The sequence below is a fragment of the Panthera uncia genome, chromosome D1 (genome assembly GCF_023721935.1).
Source record: "Panthera uncia isolate 11264 chromosome D1, Puncia_PCG_1.0, whole genome shotgun sequence".
Classification (NCBI taxonomy): Eukaryota; Metazoa; Chordata; class Mammalia; order Carnivora; family Felidae; genus Panthera; species Panthera uncia.
Genome location: NC_064808.1, coordinates 92,952,659 through 92,968,630, shown reverse-complemented (window position 1 = coordinate 92,968,630; position 15,972 = coordinate 92,952,659). Strand labels below are relative to the sequence as shown.

The 15,972-nt window shown below is 50.0% G+C and overlaps 1 protein-coding gene across 1 annotated transcript in view; it reads left to right on the top strand.

Moving 5' to 3' along the window:
* SORL1 (sortilin related receptor 1) overlaps positions 1-15,972 on the top strand; it is a 174,346-nt gene that overhangs the window by 99,667 nt on the left and 58,707 nt on the right. The window contains exons 19-24 of the mRNA XM_049620870.1: positions 1,344-1,435; positions 2,736-2,982; positions 3,668-3,806; positions 9,621-9,794; positions 11,803-11,916; positions 15,704-15,826. Of these exons, the coding sequence (XP_049476827.1) occupies positions 1,344-1,435; positions 2,736-2,982; positions 3,668-3,806; positions 9,621-9,794; positions 11,803-11,916; positions 15,704-15,826 (889 nt within the window). The remainder of the gene's footprint in view (positions 1-1,343; positions 1,436-2,735; positions 2,983-3,667; positions 3,807-9,620; positions 9,795-11,802; positions 11,917-15,703; positions 15,827-15,972) is intronic.

Sequence of the window (15,972 nt, the reverse complement as noted above, 5' to 3'; positions counted from 1 at the left end):
ACAGCAGTAGGCGAGCCACAGGTTCCTGTTGTGATCGAGATTAGAGTTTCGTGGAGGCAGCGAACTAATGAAGAAAGAAGTCTGTCAGTTCCGTCAGCGACGCGTCCTCCAGAGAATGTCCAGGGTGGGGGGTGGGGGACAGTGTGATCGTGTGACTGCACAGTCAGGCGGCATGCCACGAGGTGGGCAGGAAGGCCTTGAGGATGTGACACCTGAGCGGAGCCCTGAGGACAGGGTGATTAGCGTCCACGCCACAGCGGGGCTGGGGGAAGTGAACAAGAAGGCGCCCAGTGCTTTTTGGACATACTGAGTAGTGCGTCTGTCTTGCCCTTCCTCTCCTTTCTTTAATGTGTGTGGTCAGCACTTTGCCAGGTGCTGGAAGGATGCAGTAAAGCGTAAGCCCCCACACAGCATACAACTCAGGTCCCGTCTGTGCAGAATGGTGAGGGGAGTCACGGACAAGAAATGCCGACGCTCGTTGCTCGAGGCAGGTCAGAGGCGTTAAGCCGAGGAAGTGGGGCCTGGAGGTGAGTTTTGAAGGAAAGACACGATTTGATTACGGGGCAGAGGACAGGCCCAGGAGGGGATATGGTAAGAGCAGACGAGGACGAGGAGTACGTCAGGCTTGGAGACCCACGAGAAGGCCAGTCCCACCAAAGTTGTAGGGGCTGACGTGGAAGAGAGAGAATATGGAGGAAAGAAAATGAACGGTCTGTGGAGGCTCCTTTTTTGTTTTTGAGGTTTTTTTTTTTTAACGTTTATTCATCTTTCGAGAGACGAGAGAGAGAACACGAGCAGGGGAGGGGCAGAGAGGGAGACGCAGAATCCGAAGCAGGCTCCAGGCTCCGAGCTGTCGGCACAGCCCGACACGGGGCTCGAACTCACGAACTGTGAGAGCATGACCTGAGCCAAAGTCGGTCTGAAGCCAGAGCTTAACCAACTGGGCCACCCAGGCACCCGTGTGGAGACGCTTAATCGTGAGGCGGGAACTTTGAGGATTTGTTTTGTGGACAACGTAGAGCCACTGGTGGCTTTGGAGCCTGGAGTGCCGTAGGTGGGTTGCTTTGTGCAGATCTTCACGCCCCAGACCTGGGGCACAGGCGGCCATGTGGCTCCTCTGTCAGACCACGTGAGAATTGTCCCATGACCGGAGGAGGGAACAGCTCGTTCCACCGGGAAGTTTCCCAGATGGCGCCTGTAGGGGAATCAGGCAGTCATAGAGGCGCGTGTCTGTAGGCAGCAGCCCCATGGGAAACTGTGATGTGGGCCTTTCAAGGAGCTCACATCCATCTTGGCCTTCCACCCACGGCTCCCCCCACCCCCCCCCCCTTTTTTTTTGTCAGGTAGCTAATCCAGATGGTGACTTCCGACTCACGATTGTCAACTCCTCTGTGCTCGATCGGCCCCGGGCCCTGGTCCTCCTGCCCCAAGACGGGTAAGTGTGGCCCCAGAGGGAGTCAGCATGTGTCGGATGCTACAGCAGACAGATTTTCGTGGAAATGCGAACTGCTGAACACAAACTTGTTTCTGATGATTACGGTTGAAATAATCTGTTGACTTCGAGTTTTGAAGCCAGAGCTCAGTCATCTGGTCAGGTAACTCTACTCCCTTTCCGTTCCCGAGCATCAGAGTCTCTGCACCCAGATGTCTCACATCTGTGGGGTGTTTTCTCCAACGAAGGGTATTATTGAAAGCAAGTCTCTCGGTTAGACGTGGTCAGGCCTGGTTGGATATCGTAAGGATCTTTACCTGGAGTTTGAGGCATGATACAAATCTTTTCCCCCCCCCACTCTTTTCCTTTGCCCCCCCCCCCCCCCCCCCCCCCCCCCGCCGGCTTGGGTGGGTTCTCTTACTAACAATTTGTATGCACCTGGGAAATGCAAAGGTGCTTTTTATTAATTTCTTAACTTAAGGAAACATAGCTGAAAGGAAATTCTGGATTAGGTTTTCAGTCCTTCTAATATTTATGATACAGAATTCGATCTGCTTTTTAAGAGAAAAAGTATATGTACCTGATTAAAAACGTTACGAGAACAGAAGCTTATGACATGAAAAACATTTGTTTTCTCCTTTCTCACTCTTAACCCTTCTTGCTCACGCATCCTAGGGGTAACCATGATTAGTGGTTTCTTGTGTAGCTTTCAGAATTCTCTTTTACCCGTATACAAGCGTATATCCTTAAAACACATGTACACGCCCGTGTGTCAGACAGAATCGGAGGACATTTGCTGTTCTGCATATTTTAAACATATTTAACGTGGTTTGAAGATGACGTTTTCATGTGAGTGCTTGTAGATTTTTCAGGCTTCGTAATACTCTTTTGTGTATACCACAGTCTGTCACTTTCTCTGTATATTGACTTTTTGGTGTGTATACATATATATCCACCTAAAAGTGTGTGTGTATCTGTACACACATAATACATATACGTGTACACGTATGTATATATATATACGCACTTGCTAGTAAGAATGATGCCGTGATGAATAGCTTTGTATATTGCAGTCACGTAACTTGATTATATCTGTTTAAATTCCGGTAAAGGAATTCCTGGGTCAAGAAGTTAAGTATCCTAAGTATCACAATTACAGATTATAACAATAATGCTGAACGAACTGGCCTTATGTTTGTCGATGGGCTTCTTACCTCCTTGGGATAGCATGTGACCCCACCCCCCACCCCCCGACCTTTCCCCAGGTCTGATGTGATGTGCGTTCTTTCCCGGTTTTGACCAGGGTGATGTTCTGGACTGACTGGGGAGACCTGAAGCCAGGAATTTATCGGAGCAACATGGACGGTTCTGCTGTGCATCGTCTCGTGTCAGAGGACGTGAAGTGGCCCAACGGCATCTCTGTGGATGACCAGTGGATCTACTGGACAGACGCCTACCTGGACTGCATCGAGCGGATCACCTTTGATGGCCAGCAGCGCTCCGTCATCCTGGACAACCTCCCCCACCCCTACGCCATCGCCGTCTTTAAGGTGGGGCCTCCTTTGCTCCCACCTTGGGCGGTCTGTTAGAGCTGGGGAAGAGTGTACCCAGGTGAAGAGCTGCTCTTGTCTTACATTGATGCTTGTCTACTTCTGGAAAACCGGCCCATTTCTGAATTTGAGACACTTTCCTTTACAGTTTCCTTTCCTTGACATCCTTTACGGATGTCACAGTTGCCGGGCTGCTCACTGTTCACATTTCAACAGATTAAAGGTTGAGGTTGTTTCACGGAAAAATCCCCGTTTGCCCTTGAGTGCCGGTAGTCTGGGCTCCGTGTCATCTCCTGTGCGGCTTGTCCGCCTCGTGCCCTGATGGCTTCAGATGAGCTCTGTAACAGCTGCATTGCCCGTCGCTCCTGCTTCAACTCTAGAAAACAGAATGGTCGCTTCTCCCCAACATTGGGAAGCAGATTTCGAACCGAAGGGGCTGGACCATGGGCAAACTTGATTGCCCATCGGTTAGTTTCCTTCGGGCGGTTCCTTCTGTGCGGCTCTTTGGTGAGGTCTGGATAAAATCGCTGCCTTGCCTTTCGGCGGAATCTTGATGAGGCTGGTCATTCACCAGTGAACGTCAGGCATCGCCCCGCACGGGCAAACCCGTGTTCTCACGGAGGGTCCAGAACAGGAGACCCAGAAACTACGCTAACGAGCACGGTTTTCTTTTTTCTTTTTTTAGAATGAAATCTACTGGGATGATTGGTCGCAGCTCAGCATCTTCCGAGCTTCCAAATACACCGGCTCTCAGATGGTGATTCTGGCGAGCCAGCTCACGGGGCTGATGGACATGAAGATTTTCTACAAGGGGAAGACGACTGGTAAGGCGGTGTGCCCCGCTTCGTCTTTCTCTCTCTCTGTCTCTCGTGGATCTCTAGGCGGGGCTGGGCGTGGGCAATCCCTGCTCAGGCGGGATCTGGCAGCCTGCATTTTTATTGTCACGACAACATGCACATTATTTAATGTCTTCCTAATGACATCTTAATTTCTTTTCTAATGGTACACAAACAGCTGGAAGACAGCGTGTTTTTGCCTGCCTAGCGTGTGATACTTGGCGGGTAATTACACCCCCCTCCCCTGCCTTTGGCCCCTGACTGATTGGTGGTGTGGCTTCTGTTGCAGCTGGAGAGTCCCAGCGGGCGCTTAATCCCCACTTGGCAACCTTACAGGGCCCAGCGCTGTGCTGGGTGTGCAGACAGTCGCTGCCTCCTGATGGGATCGTGTCTTGTTCTCCGGTTGCCCAGATGACCTGTTGCTCATTGAGCGCCTCCCTATATGATGCATTAATGAATGCGTCCCTCCTGCAACTCTTAAGGCCCATGAAGAAGGGGATTGTGGGTTTTTTCTTTTTTTTTTTTTTTTTCTTCCCTTCTGGCCTCAACAGTTTTGCCACTGCCTGGCACTTAGTAGGGCTCGGTATTTGTGGAAAGAGGTCATGGAAAAGGAAGAGCTGCCATTGGATGGAGACAGTAGCTGTCTTTTTTTTTTTTTTTAATTTTTTTTCTAACGTTTTTATTTATTTTTGAGACAGAGAGAGACAAAGCATGAGCAGGGGAGGGGCAGAGAGAGAGGGAGACACAGAATCCAAGGCAGGCTCCAGGCTCTGAGCTGTCAGCACAGAGCCCGACGCGGGGCTCGGACTCAGAGACTATGAGATCATGACCTGAGCTGAAGTCGGATGCCCAACCGACTGAGCCGCCCAGGTGCCCCAGTAGCTGTCTTAAAGATTGCTGGCGGAGGCTTCGAGAGCTGTTCCGGTGCCTGTGACCCGCTGGTCCTGGAGAAAGCCTCCTTCCTTATTTCCTGCCCTTTCCGTCTGTATGCCACCCGTATGCTTGGCTCTCCAGAAGAGACGGCAGGATGCTCCGGGAAGAATAGTCCTTTTAAGAAGCACCCTATTTTTCTCAGCAGGATTAAATAGCACCCTGGGTCTGCTGACTCTCCTTTATTGACAAACTGCTAGGTTTCCCGGTTTGAACTAGAATGTTGACATTGTTTGGTGGGTTTTGGCTGGCCTTGTGCTAAGAGAAGATTGTCAAAGGGAAAAAATACGGTTATAGATACCCTTGTTATTTGGGGGAGACCAGTGGAGATAGCATTGAGAACACCCTTAGGAAACCATACGGAATGCTGGAAATGTAAGTCTGTATTCTTGTCCTGCCTTTGCGACTGACCTGTGACGTGGGCGGGGGCAGTACTGGGATCCATGGATCATAGATTAGGGAACGACATCTCAGATGTTGTGAATTCGCTCTCTCAAAGGTCCCTCGCTGGTTTAGGAGCCGGGCTTTTGTTCCAGTTCTGCCACAGAACGTAGGGGTCACTCTCTTCTCGGACATGGTGCCTGTTTTAAAACAGGGAGAGATGAAGGATTGCTTCTCAGCTCCAGGGGCTGAAACTCAGGGCCTTTGTCTGATGGAGGACCCCCACCCCTGCTGATGGGCGTGGGTAGCAAGCCCAGTGAGTCCTCAGCATTCCTCTGGATTAGCACTCCTTCCAGAAAGCAAGTCTGCCTTTTGACAAGCGCTTGTAAGCACATGTTGGTGAGCACACGGCAGCGTTCAGATGAACCGCTGACCCTTGGGCTTCCACCCCTCCCCGGTCTCGGCTGGTCACTTGCTTCATTCCAGCTGATGGGCAGTCACCGCCAGGTCCCGGGGGGGTGGGGGTGGTGTGCTGGGGGAGTGAGTTTGTGGTCTAAGCATGTGCATAGGTGGTCTCCTGGGGCTGTGCACACGGACCTGCGAGCCTCACCTTGGGCATGATTTCCCCTTTGTGCCTGAACGAGCCCCCTTCATTTAAACCATCCAGAGTAATTCTGGGAGTCTGGCTGGGGTCTGGACGGAGATGTGTGCCGGTGGGTAACACACAGACTTGGGCCTGCAGCCTCAGGACCGGTCGCTGCCTTCTCTTTGGTCCTTCCTCCATTTGCCTTTCGGATTTCCTTTTTCTCCTTTGTGTGAGCAGGATCCTTGCAGCCGGCCTCCTGCCCACAGACACAGGGCCGGAGAAGCAAGTCTGTGATCTCTCAGGGCTAGTTTAGGTTAGCTGAGCACTTTTGAAATGACATCTGGCTGCCAGCACTGCCTGTATGCAGCAGGTGCCTCTTGGCCTTGAACTTGTTTGCTCTAACCTGCCTGATTTTTTTGGACCCTGTTTTGCACATTCGTGACCTCTGGTGCTAGTCAACCTTTATTATTTTTATTGTCAGCTTCTAGCGCACGTAGGACTATTAGCCAAGTGTAAAATAATAATCGAGATGATAACCTACGTTTATTTAGGGATTCCTGTGTTATCAGTATCACGCTAATGTGCTTTGTGGGCTTGAATGACCTCAGTTAACCTTCCCCAAATCCTGTGTACTATTAATATTTCTGTTTTGTAGATGAGAACATGAAAGTCAGGTTCATGTTTCTGTATCATACGTATAGTTAAGTGGTAAGAATTTGCACCGTGGCCTGATTCACTTCCAAGCTTGACTTCCACGAAACTGTTAGGCTCTGCTCCCTCTATCATCTGTTGTTGGAATAGCAGTGCCCTTGTATATAATGGTGATATGGAAGTCCTAGATGTTGATTGATTGATGTTCGTGATAAAAATTTGTTCACTCCGAGCATTTGTCCATTTGGGTGATTTTGGTTATAACCAGACGCCTTTCTTGATCTTTGTCCCTGATTAGTTTTCATGTAGGGTTACTGGAATTTATTCTCCACAAAGAGTGCTTTTTTCTTTTTCTTTTTTTAAATGTGTATTTATTTTTGAGAGAGAGAGAGAGCACAAGCAGGGGAGGGGCAGAGAGAGGGGGAGACAGAATCAGAAGCAGGCTCCAGGCTCTGAGCTGTCAGCACAGAGCCCGACGTGGGGCTCGAACTCAACGAACTGCAAGATCATGACCTAAGCCGAAGTCAGAAGCGTAACCGACTGAGCCACCCAGGCGCCCTGAGTGCTTTTTCTTTAAAGAGCTTAGTTTACAAGGCTGTTGATTTTTTCAGTTGATTTTGCAATGGATTAAAATACTTTGGAGCTCTTGGAATGGTCCTTCAGAGTCTCAGTAACCTAAGGCTTTTAAATATCTGTAGTGAGGGCAAACACTTATTCTCTGAGGTGGATTTGATTTGATCATTGTCAAACGTTTAGATAATTAAGCAAGATAATAGCATTTCTGTGTCCTAAACTGGTTCTGGAGGAATTTTCCAAAGAGGAGATCTGAAATATGTTCTGAATCTGCCCAATGAAGGCATCATGGGGCTGTTTGGTCTTTGAAGGGGACATCTTTGGAGATGATGACTGCCATTTGTCCACTCTTTATATCAGATTGATGGTGTTTGTATTGTTTTCTTTGCCCATGCAAGACTGCAGCCTCCTGTATAGAGTCCGTGGCCATGTTCTGGGGGTGGAATTCTGCTGACTACTCCTTCCATGCTCTCCCGGCTTCTCTGTAGCACCCCATAAACTCCTGCCCAGTGTACCTCTTGGGGTCAGTGACTGGGTCTGCTTGGTTTGGGGTTTGCCTCTGGACACTGCCTCTCAGACCGTATACATCTCTGTTTAGAACCCCATTTTGGGGGTGCCAGGGTGGCTCAGTCGGTTGAGTGTCTGATTTCGGCTCAGGTCATGATCTCGTGGTTCACGAGTTAGAGCCCTGAGTCAGTCTCTGTGCTGAGAGTTCAGAGCCTGGAGCCTGCTTCCGATTCTGTGTCTCCCTCTCTCTCTGCCCCTCCCCTGCTCACGCTCTCTCTCGAAAATGAATAAACGTTAAAAAAAAAAAATTTAGAACCCCATTTTGGGTTCGGTGCTTCTGGCTCTTGCTTCCTTGGGTAGAAACCTTTGCTCCACATGTGAAAGTGTTAGTCGTGTTCTTTTACAGACATAGCCCATGTGAAAACATCATCCTGTCCTGGAGTATTTTTTTTTTAAGTATTCTGTTACCGTTCCATTTCTTGGAACACTGAATGCTGTGTTGTCCTCTGAATACAAAGAACATGTTCCAGATCATTTTGGAGTTGTTTTGCATTAGTGGCAGCTCTGTGTTCTTCCCTGTAGCCTAGAGCATGTGTATTTTGAAAAAGGAATAATCTCTCTTCATGGAACAGATCAGGGTGAACTGATCTCTGGCATTTCTGCCCTAGTCAACCGGTTATTCTGCTGTGGAAACTCTACCTGTGGAGTTGGTTAAATATTTGTAGAACCCTTTTGAATGTTTCATCATATGGATTCTCCTCTGCGAATGTATTTCGTGTCTTTGGTAATGCTTCGTACTCTCCGGTCCTTAGCGTCTAAACAACACTGTTGCTATATATCATGGTGACTTTTATTTTTATGCGTGTGCTAGTTAAACACTGATGAAGTGCCAACACATCCAAAGCCACTGAGCGTGTCATCACCCATATTAATACCAGTCGTCATTAACGAGCCCTGTTTTCCAACCTGCAGGTCAGTATAGGCAATGACATGGCTAAAATCTCCCCGCATGGAAACAGGTTACCTGGATGTGATTGTGGTCGGTTTGTCTGTCCGTGAGACAGCACAGCTGAAGGACTGTCATCAGCTGAGTTTTATCAGAGCGTTTATGTGTATTTCCCCCCGAGTTTGATGATGGACAGTCACAGCCAAAAGAACACGCTTACATTTCATAATTTATGTGGCTTTTATGGTGCTCCATGGTTGTATCGTGTTTCCAGCTTTTACCCAGTGGTGTGTGCATCCTCTCCCGCCTTGCCAGAAGGATGTGGAGGGTAGGAACATCCCTTTCCCATCATTGTGCATCCACAAAAGTTCTCTCTCCAGAATGCGGCGAAGGATTTTATGGACTTGCGTCTGGCCCTCTCTGTGGAAAGCTGAACCAGAGAAAAGACTGGAAATAGGGATAGATCAATGTTAACTAGTCCTTGTGTGGATTTATTGCATGACAGATAGCACTGAGGCTAATGGGCACCGTGGCTGGCTTTTTATTCAGCTCGGCCGCTGCACTCGGGCGCAGAGGAATTGAAAAGCAGAGACCCGGCTGTTCGTCTGGGCCCTGTCATTACTCAGGTGCATGTTCTCGTTAAGGGCTCTTGGGTCAGAGGAGCAGAAACCCAGTCAAGCTAACTCAAGTAAAAAGTGCTAATGAAACCATAAAGAGAGATTGTAAGGAACCCAAAGAGAGGAAACAGAGGTGAGCCTTGTGGGGACAGGTGCAGGAAATGGTAAAGACACCACTTCTGTCTCTCTCTCTCCTTCTCCCTGCGGGGCCCTGGTGTGGCCCTTCCCCTCCCCTCTGGAAGTCTGCCGTATTCTCCCGTCTGCCTCTCTGGAGTCTGTTTCTGCACAGCCTTGACCTGCACGGGGTTTGGTTTGTCCTGCCTCACCTTTGACACCCACACCGTGTGACTTCTCTCCCGGCTCGGGCTCCCCAGTTGCTCTGTTGTTTTTCCATCACCCCAATTCCAAATTCCCAGGAGGAACAGTGGACGCCCGGCCCTGAGCAGAGGTTGTCGGCGAGGTTCGAGCCCCCGCACTCGGCCCTTCCCCTTTCTCTCTTTCTGCGCTCCGCGCCGTCGTGTGTCTGTACGACGAGCAGGTTGTGTTGATGTCAGTATCCCGTTCGGTGTTTTTTTTAACCCGGATGTGGCCGCCGCTTGCCTTCTCTCCAGGAAGCAACGCCTGTGTGTCCAGGCCGTGCAGCCTGCTCTGCCTGCCCAGGGCCAACAACGGTAAGAGCTGCCGGTGTCCGGAGGGCGTGTCCAGCACTGTCCTCCCGTCCGGGGACCTGATGTGCGACTGCCCGCAGGGCTATCAGCGGGAGAACAGCACCTGTGTCAAAGAAGGTGTGTCCCTTCTTCTTTTCTACCCTCCTTCCTCCTTCCCTCTCCCCTCCCCTCCCCTCCCCTCCCCTCCCCTCCCCTTCCCAGTGCTGTGTGTTCCCCACGTTGCTGGGTTATTGAAATTGCCGCGGGTAAGAATCAAATCCGCTAGATACATTACAGACATCCCGGCTCAGGAGCTGAGGCCTGTGGTACTTCAGTCCTCAGTGGGAGTCCCCTCTTTGTCTCCTTCTGCCTCTTTTTATTTATTTATTTGTTTGTTTGTTTGTTTGTTTATTTATTTATTTTCACTTATTTTGAGATAGAGAAAGAGAGAGAGCGAGTAGGGGAGGGGCAGAGGGAGAGAGGAGAGAGTAAGAATCCTAAGCAGGCTCCGCACTGTCAGTGCAGAGCCCGACGTGGGGCTCAAGCTCACCAACCGTGAGATCATGACCTGAGCCGAAGTCAGACGCTTCACCGACTGAGCCATCCAGACGCCCTTCGTTCTGCCTCTTCCTTTCCTCATCCACCCCTCTACATCCGGGTTCTCAACTTCTCCTGCTTCCTGTCAGTTGGACCAAACCTGACTTGGAGAAAGGACTGGTCGGACCCCTTCACAGCTCACCTGGGCTCAGCAGCAGCTCTTTCCCACACGCTGCCCGCCCCCTGCCCCCAACACTAGCCCAGAAACATCCAGAGTGTTCAGAATGACATTGCAGAGGGTCTTGAGGCTTTACCTCATGCCGTGACCACCTGGCTCTAACAACCCCATCCATTCTTTCTTTGAATGTGAATACATAGATTCTAAAACTTTTCCTCTGAAAACCTGTCTTCGTCTTGCTTTCCTGTCTAATTTGTGCCCTTACCACCTCCGCAGTCCTGGCCCCGTATATTACTGTCAGTGAGGGGAACCTCTGGAAGGGGGCCCTGCCAGGAAGCGTCCGAATCCCTGCTATTTTCATTCCCAAGGTTATATTTGCTTTGTAATCACGGCCTCCCTCCTTATAGCAGCCTCTTAGTCCTGGGCGGGGGGAACACACGAAGCGGCCCTGGGGTCCCTTTTCCATAAGAAATACAAATGGAGGGGTGCTTGTGTGGCTCAGTCGGTTAAGCGTCCGACTCCTGGTTTCGGCTCAGGTTATGATCTCACGGTGTGTGAGTTCGAGCCCCGCATTGGGCTCTGTGCTCATAGTATGGAGCCTGCTTGGGATTCTCTCACTCCCTTTCTCTCTCTGCCCCTACCCTCCTTGCTCCCTCTCTCTAAACATAAATAAATACACTTAAAAAAAAAAGAAATATAAATGGAAAAAAGATGACCCTGCCCTTCTTAGACCCGGGAGATTCTCTTTCAGGCTCTGGACATCCTCTTACATCTGTTTTAGAAAGAAACAAAGTTAACGCTAAGTTAACCAAGAGGAGAGGGAAAGGCTTTTCTATATTTTCCATTAGAATGCCTTTGGTTACCCAAACAAGAGGCCAGTCATCACGTGTTCTAGACTCAGTTTACCAAACAACGCGTTTTTCTTTCTCCTGTGTGTCACGGGTAGAAAAAAACCTCAGAGTATTGTGTATCCTTTGGTACCTACTTGACTGAAAAATTGAAGATCTATGAATATATATAATAGTATGTACAGAATACAGATGGCTATAACTATATTGACTATGTATGTCTTCATACTGTGTAGACATAGTCCCTTAAGCAGTTCCTTGGATGATTAATATTTTATAACGTTGATGGGCTGGTATCTACCCATTGGACCCAACCTGCACCATCACTGTCCTTTTTCATTATTGTAACCACCCCCGGCACCTCTCTAGCTCCCTCTTACCCCTTAATTGTAATTGAAAGAGGAAATAAGGAGGCCTCTATCGTAGTGCAGGTGAGCTTGGCACCCCCCCCCCCCCCCCCCTGGCCCTTTTAGGCCCGTTATTTGAGGAAGAGAAGCGGAAAGTCAAAAGAGAAGAGTCTTGCGGTCCAGCAGTAAGAATAATATTGGTTTCGTTTCCTCTTCTGCCTGCCGCCGGCGGCCAGAGAACACCTGTCTCCGTAACCAGTACCGCTGCAGCAACGGGAACTGTATCAACAGCATTTGGTGGTGCGACTTTGACAACGACTGTGGCGACATGAGCGACGAGAGAAACTGCCGTGAGTCTCTTAGCTTGGCCGGGCGTCTGGGATGTTACACGTTTGTGGTTACTTGCGAGGCCGGTCAGCTCCTCCCAGGTGGGGACCTGCCACCCCGGATGGCCCCTCATGATCAGCGATGCCCGTTTAGGCTGATGGGGCTTGGAGAACAGAGAAGAACATGTCTCCACCGCCACTTAGAATGGGTTATTGTTTAACACCCAACCCCCACAGGTGAGGGAAGTGCTCACTACAAGGGGTTGACCAAGAAGCATCTCGTGGCTGAAACTGAGCTGCCTGGGGCGTCAGGCGGCCTGGGCTGTAACTGTGGCCCTACTACTGTGATAAAGCTGTTGACCAGGTGACATTCCTTGATCGGTAAATTCAACCTTTTCAGAGATTGGAAACAGGTTTTACTTTGTATGCCATTCCAATCGGCGGATATCAGCTGCCTGCCAGGCTCTAGAGTGATCATCCTAATTGACTGACGATGCCTGGTTTGGTTTGAAATGCGGGGCTGTTGGGGCGCCTGGGTGGCTCAGTCGGTTAAGCGGCCGACTTCGGCTCAGGTCACGATCTCACGGTCCATGAGTTCGAGCCCCGCGTCGGGCCCTGGGCTGTTGGCTCAGAGCCTGGAGCCTGCTTCGGATTCTGTGTCTCCCTCTCTCTCTGCCCCTCCCCCGTTCATGCTCTGTCTCTCTCTGTCTCAAAAATAAATAAACATTAAAAAAAAAAAAATGAAATGTGGGGCTGTTGATAGGTGTGCATGGAAACATCCAAAGAGTGTATACTTTCTAAGGGTAACAACTAAAATATATGATTGTGTTTAGCAAGGTTTAAAGACAAACAAATAACTACGTATCATGGGTAATTGATTTACTCCCAGTTTTTAATTTTTAGTAGCTTCGACATTACCTTGTAAGGAGGTGCTTTGCCTTCTGACAGTGAGTAATACGTTCAGACATTCACTCAGCAAGTATTTGTTGAGGACTCCTTTGTTCTAGGCTCTGTGCTTGGCTCTGTGCCTGGCCTCAGGTGATCAGGTGGACAGGTGGATCAGGAGTTTACAGTCTGTAGGGGAGTTGGAAAAATAGAGGCAGTTACAGAGGAGCCTATGAGTGCTGTGATGGGGACGCACCATATGCATCCAGGAAGAGCACACAAATCAAACTTGGGTAGGTATTTATGGAGAGCCCTGAAGAAGGGTGGGTAGAGGTGAGCCAAGCAGAGGTGGAGGGAATATCGTGGTAGGCAAGAGAACTGCAGGTATGAAAACCCAGAGGTCAGAGTGCGTGGTGTGGGGCATCGGTGACAGGAATGGAGAGTTGGCCTAGGGATGGTCCCCAGAGCAGCAAGGGCCTGTGAGCTTTATTCAGAGGAGCAGTTGGGAACGGTTGAAATGACATGATGAGATTTTTGTCTTTGGAAAGATAAGGACTAGGAAGAATGCACTGGAGCGGAAGCGGACCGGGAGCAGGCAAGCCAGAAACTAATCCGCAGGCTTCTCTTTCAAATATTTCCCCATGGGAAATCCAAAAGCTCGTTGACCATTTTGTGCTGTGAGAACAGGTCGATGGGTGCCTCCTGGCTCCATATACTCTTCTGGCCTCTGGTGGACGTACTTAGCCAGCCACCTGTGGGGGCTGTGCCAGGTTCCCAGGCTGTTGCATCCAGAAAGTAACCTCAGGAGCAGTCAATTCACTGATAAAACTACGTATTGCCCTTCCTGGCTCACAGGAGGTTTTTACTAAACCTCTTCTTAATGATTTTTTCTTTGGTTTCAGTGGTTGCCATTCACACCCAGGGAGAAGAGCTTACTGAATGGCAGATTTGGGAGAACATTAGGCTATCTGGGTGTTTTCTTCTTTTCTTTTCTACCAGAGTCTCAGGAAGGTGTGGTGTTTGTGGGGGAAGAGCCAAAGCTCCTTAAAAACTGTCCACATGAACAACAGGGGAGCCTACCTTGGAAAGGACTTTATTACACAATGGGGTGGGAGAGGAGATGCTTCTTAGAATTGGCACGTTGGGTGAAGATTGCCAAGATATGATTAGGCTTGGTGGAAGCAGAGAGATTTAAACTAGACGACCTTGTGTCCAGTGATGGGGATTCTACCCTGGGTTTTGGTGTCTACTCGACGGATAAGCCGGGATCTTGTGTTGGTTCAGCGTTAGGAGGGAAGGACCTCCCTCCATGTTCAGGACTTGACGCTCTCCCGCCCAGCCCGTGAGCTCTGCACGGGCCTCACAGGCTTCCAGAGAGTTCACACTCGTCCTCTGGGTCAAGTTGGCAGCTGGCTCTGAACCCGCCCTGCTTTGGTGTCACCGTCAGCTGGGATTGACCTTCCCGGGACCATGGGACTTACTTGCTGCTCTGTTCTTTCTCCATTGACTCCACTTGGCCCAAGTCCCGACCAGTCAGATGTGGCAGAGGGGAGGGGTGGCAGGGGACCCAAGAGAGTGGTGCTTGTCTGTGTCTGCTCAAGCGGCTCCCTTATCAAGGAGGAGGAGAGCCGCGCTTATCCTGATGGTGGAGGCGCCCCGGCCGAGGGCAGGGCTGCAGGAAAGGAGCAGGCTGTGGCTGGGCAGTCCTGTCTGGGAAGTGAAATGCAACATCCCGTCAGCTGCCAGGGGGTGTGGCAGGGGGGCATCCTGTCAGTTCATCTCCCTCCTGCGCACACACACTCCTGTGCTGGGTAGCTGTCAGGTGCTCTGGGTTTTGACATGAATCCCCTGCAGCCTTGTCATTTTTGCATTCATCCTCTGCCTCCCACCATGAGCTCAATTACAGAGAAGAAATGGAGCCTCAAATAAGAGCTGCTGGGGATGTGTCACGGCAGCGTTGGCTTTTCATTTCACGGCACAGCCCCACCCTCCGCCCCAGGATTCTCTTCTGTCACATCCTACCTTGTGTGTCAGCTGCTTCCGAGAGCAGCCTTTCCTGGAGGGTCTTTGGCTGGGGTCAGGGGGTTGTGCTCACCTTCAAATAAGTTCTGTTGCAAAGAGGGAGAGGAATCTGTACCCGTTCGGATGCAGTCGGGCAGAGGAAGGACGAGGAAGAGACGTGACATCTGGTGGGAGCCTCTTCTATTTTACAGCCTATCTAATGGGCTCTGGTCCCAAACCTGTTTCCTTATTTATTTTCACAAGCCTGTCACAGGGTAGGTATTGTACGATTTCCACATTACAATGGAGAACACAGAGGCACAGGACGGTTAGGTTACATAAGTAAGTGGTAGATAACAGAACCGAGAGATCCGTATCTAGTCTTTCTGTCATCACAGCACTTGGCCCCATCACCTTATCCTCTTCCTGCTGTGCAGGAAACGGGCTCAAGGAGGTTAAAGTTAATTGCTTGAGGCAGAGGCAGAGCCAGGATTTGAAGCCTGACAACAGGGACTGCGTGCCCGCTGCAGAATCCTTGCCCAACACTCCCTGTGTCATCGAGACGAGGAGGTGCCAGCTTCTTGTGCGACATTGGGCTTCTTTAATGGTAGTTTTTCTAGATGAAGGTGTTTCTGCCACTTACTTAGGAAGACCCCTCCGTGTCGGAGCGGATCGTAGGAGGTAGTCCAGCCCATCAGTCTCTCTCCCAGCTGGATGGTGGTTTCTCACTTTCCCAGCCCGGTTCCCATCTGGAAGCTGTCTACCGAAAGACACGCTCTGATCTCCCTTGGTCGTAAATTTCAGGTTCTCATGGTTTTTTTTTTTTTTTTTTTTCCCCCCCCTTGGTTGGCTCTCCAGGGAAATGTTTGTGTTTGGCAGGGGGAATGAATTGTTCCTAACGAGTATGTTGTGTCTCCCGTCTTAGCTACTACCGTTTGTGATCTGGATACCCAGTTCCGTTGCCAGGAGTCCGGGACCTGCATCCCCCTCTCCTACAAATGTGACCTCGAGGATGACTGTGGAGACAATAGCGATGAAAGTCATTGTGGTAAGGAGACACGACGTCCAGGAGCCCCGTTCCTGAGCAGGGCGACACTCTTTGCTCACTGGGCTGTTGTGGGTTACAGATGCAGAATTTTCTTTTCTTTTCTTTTCTTTTCTTTTCTTTTCTTTTCTTTTCTTTTCTTTTCTTTT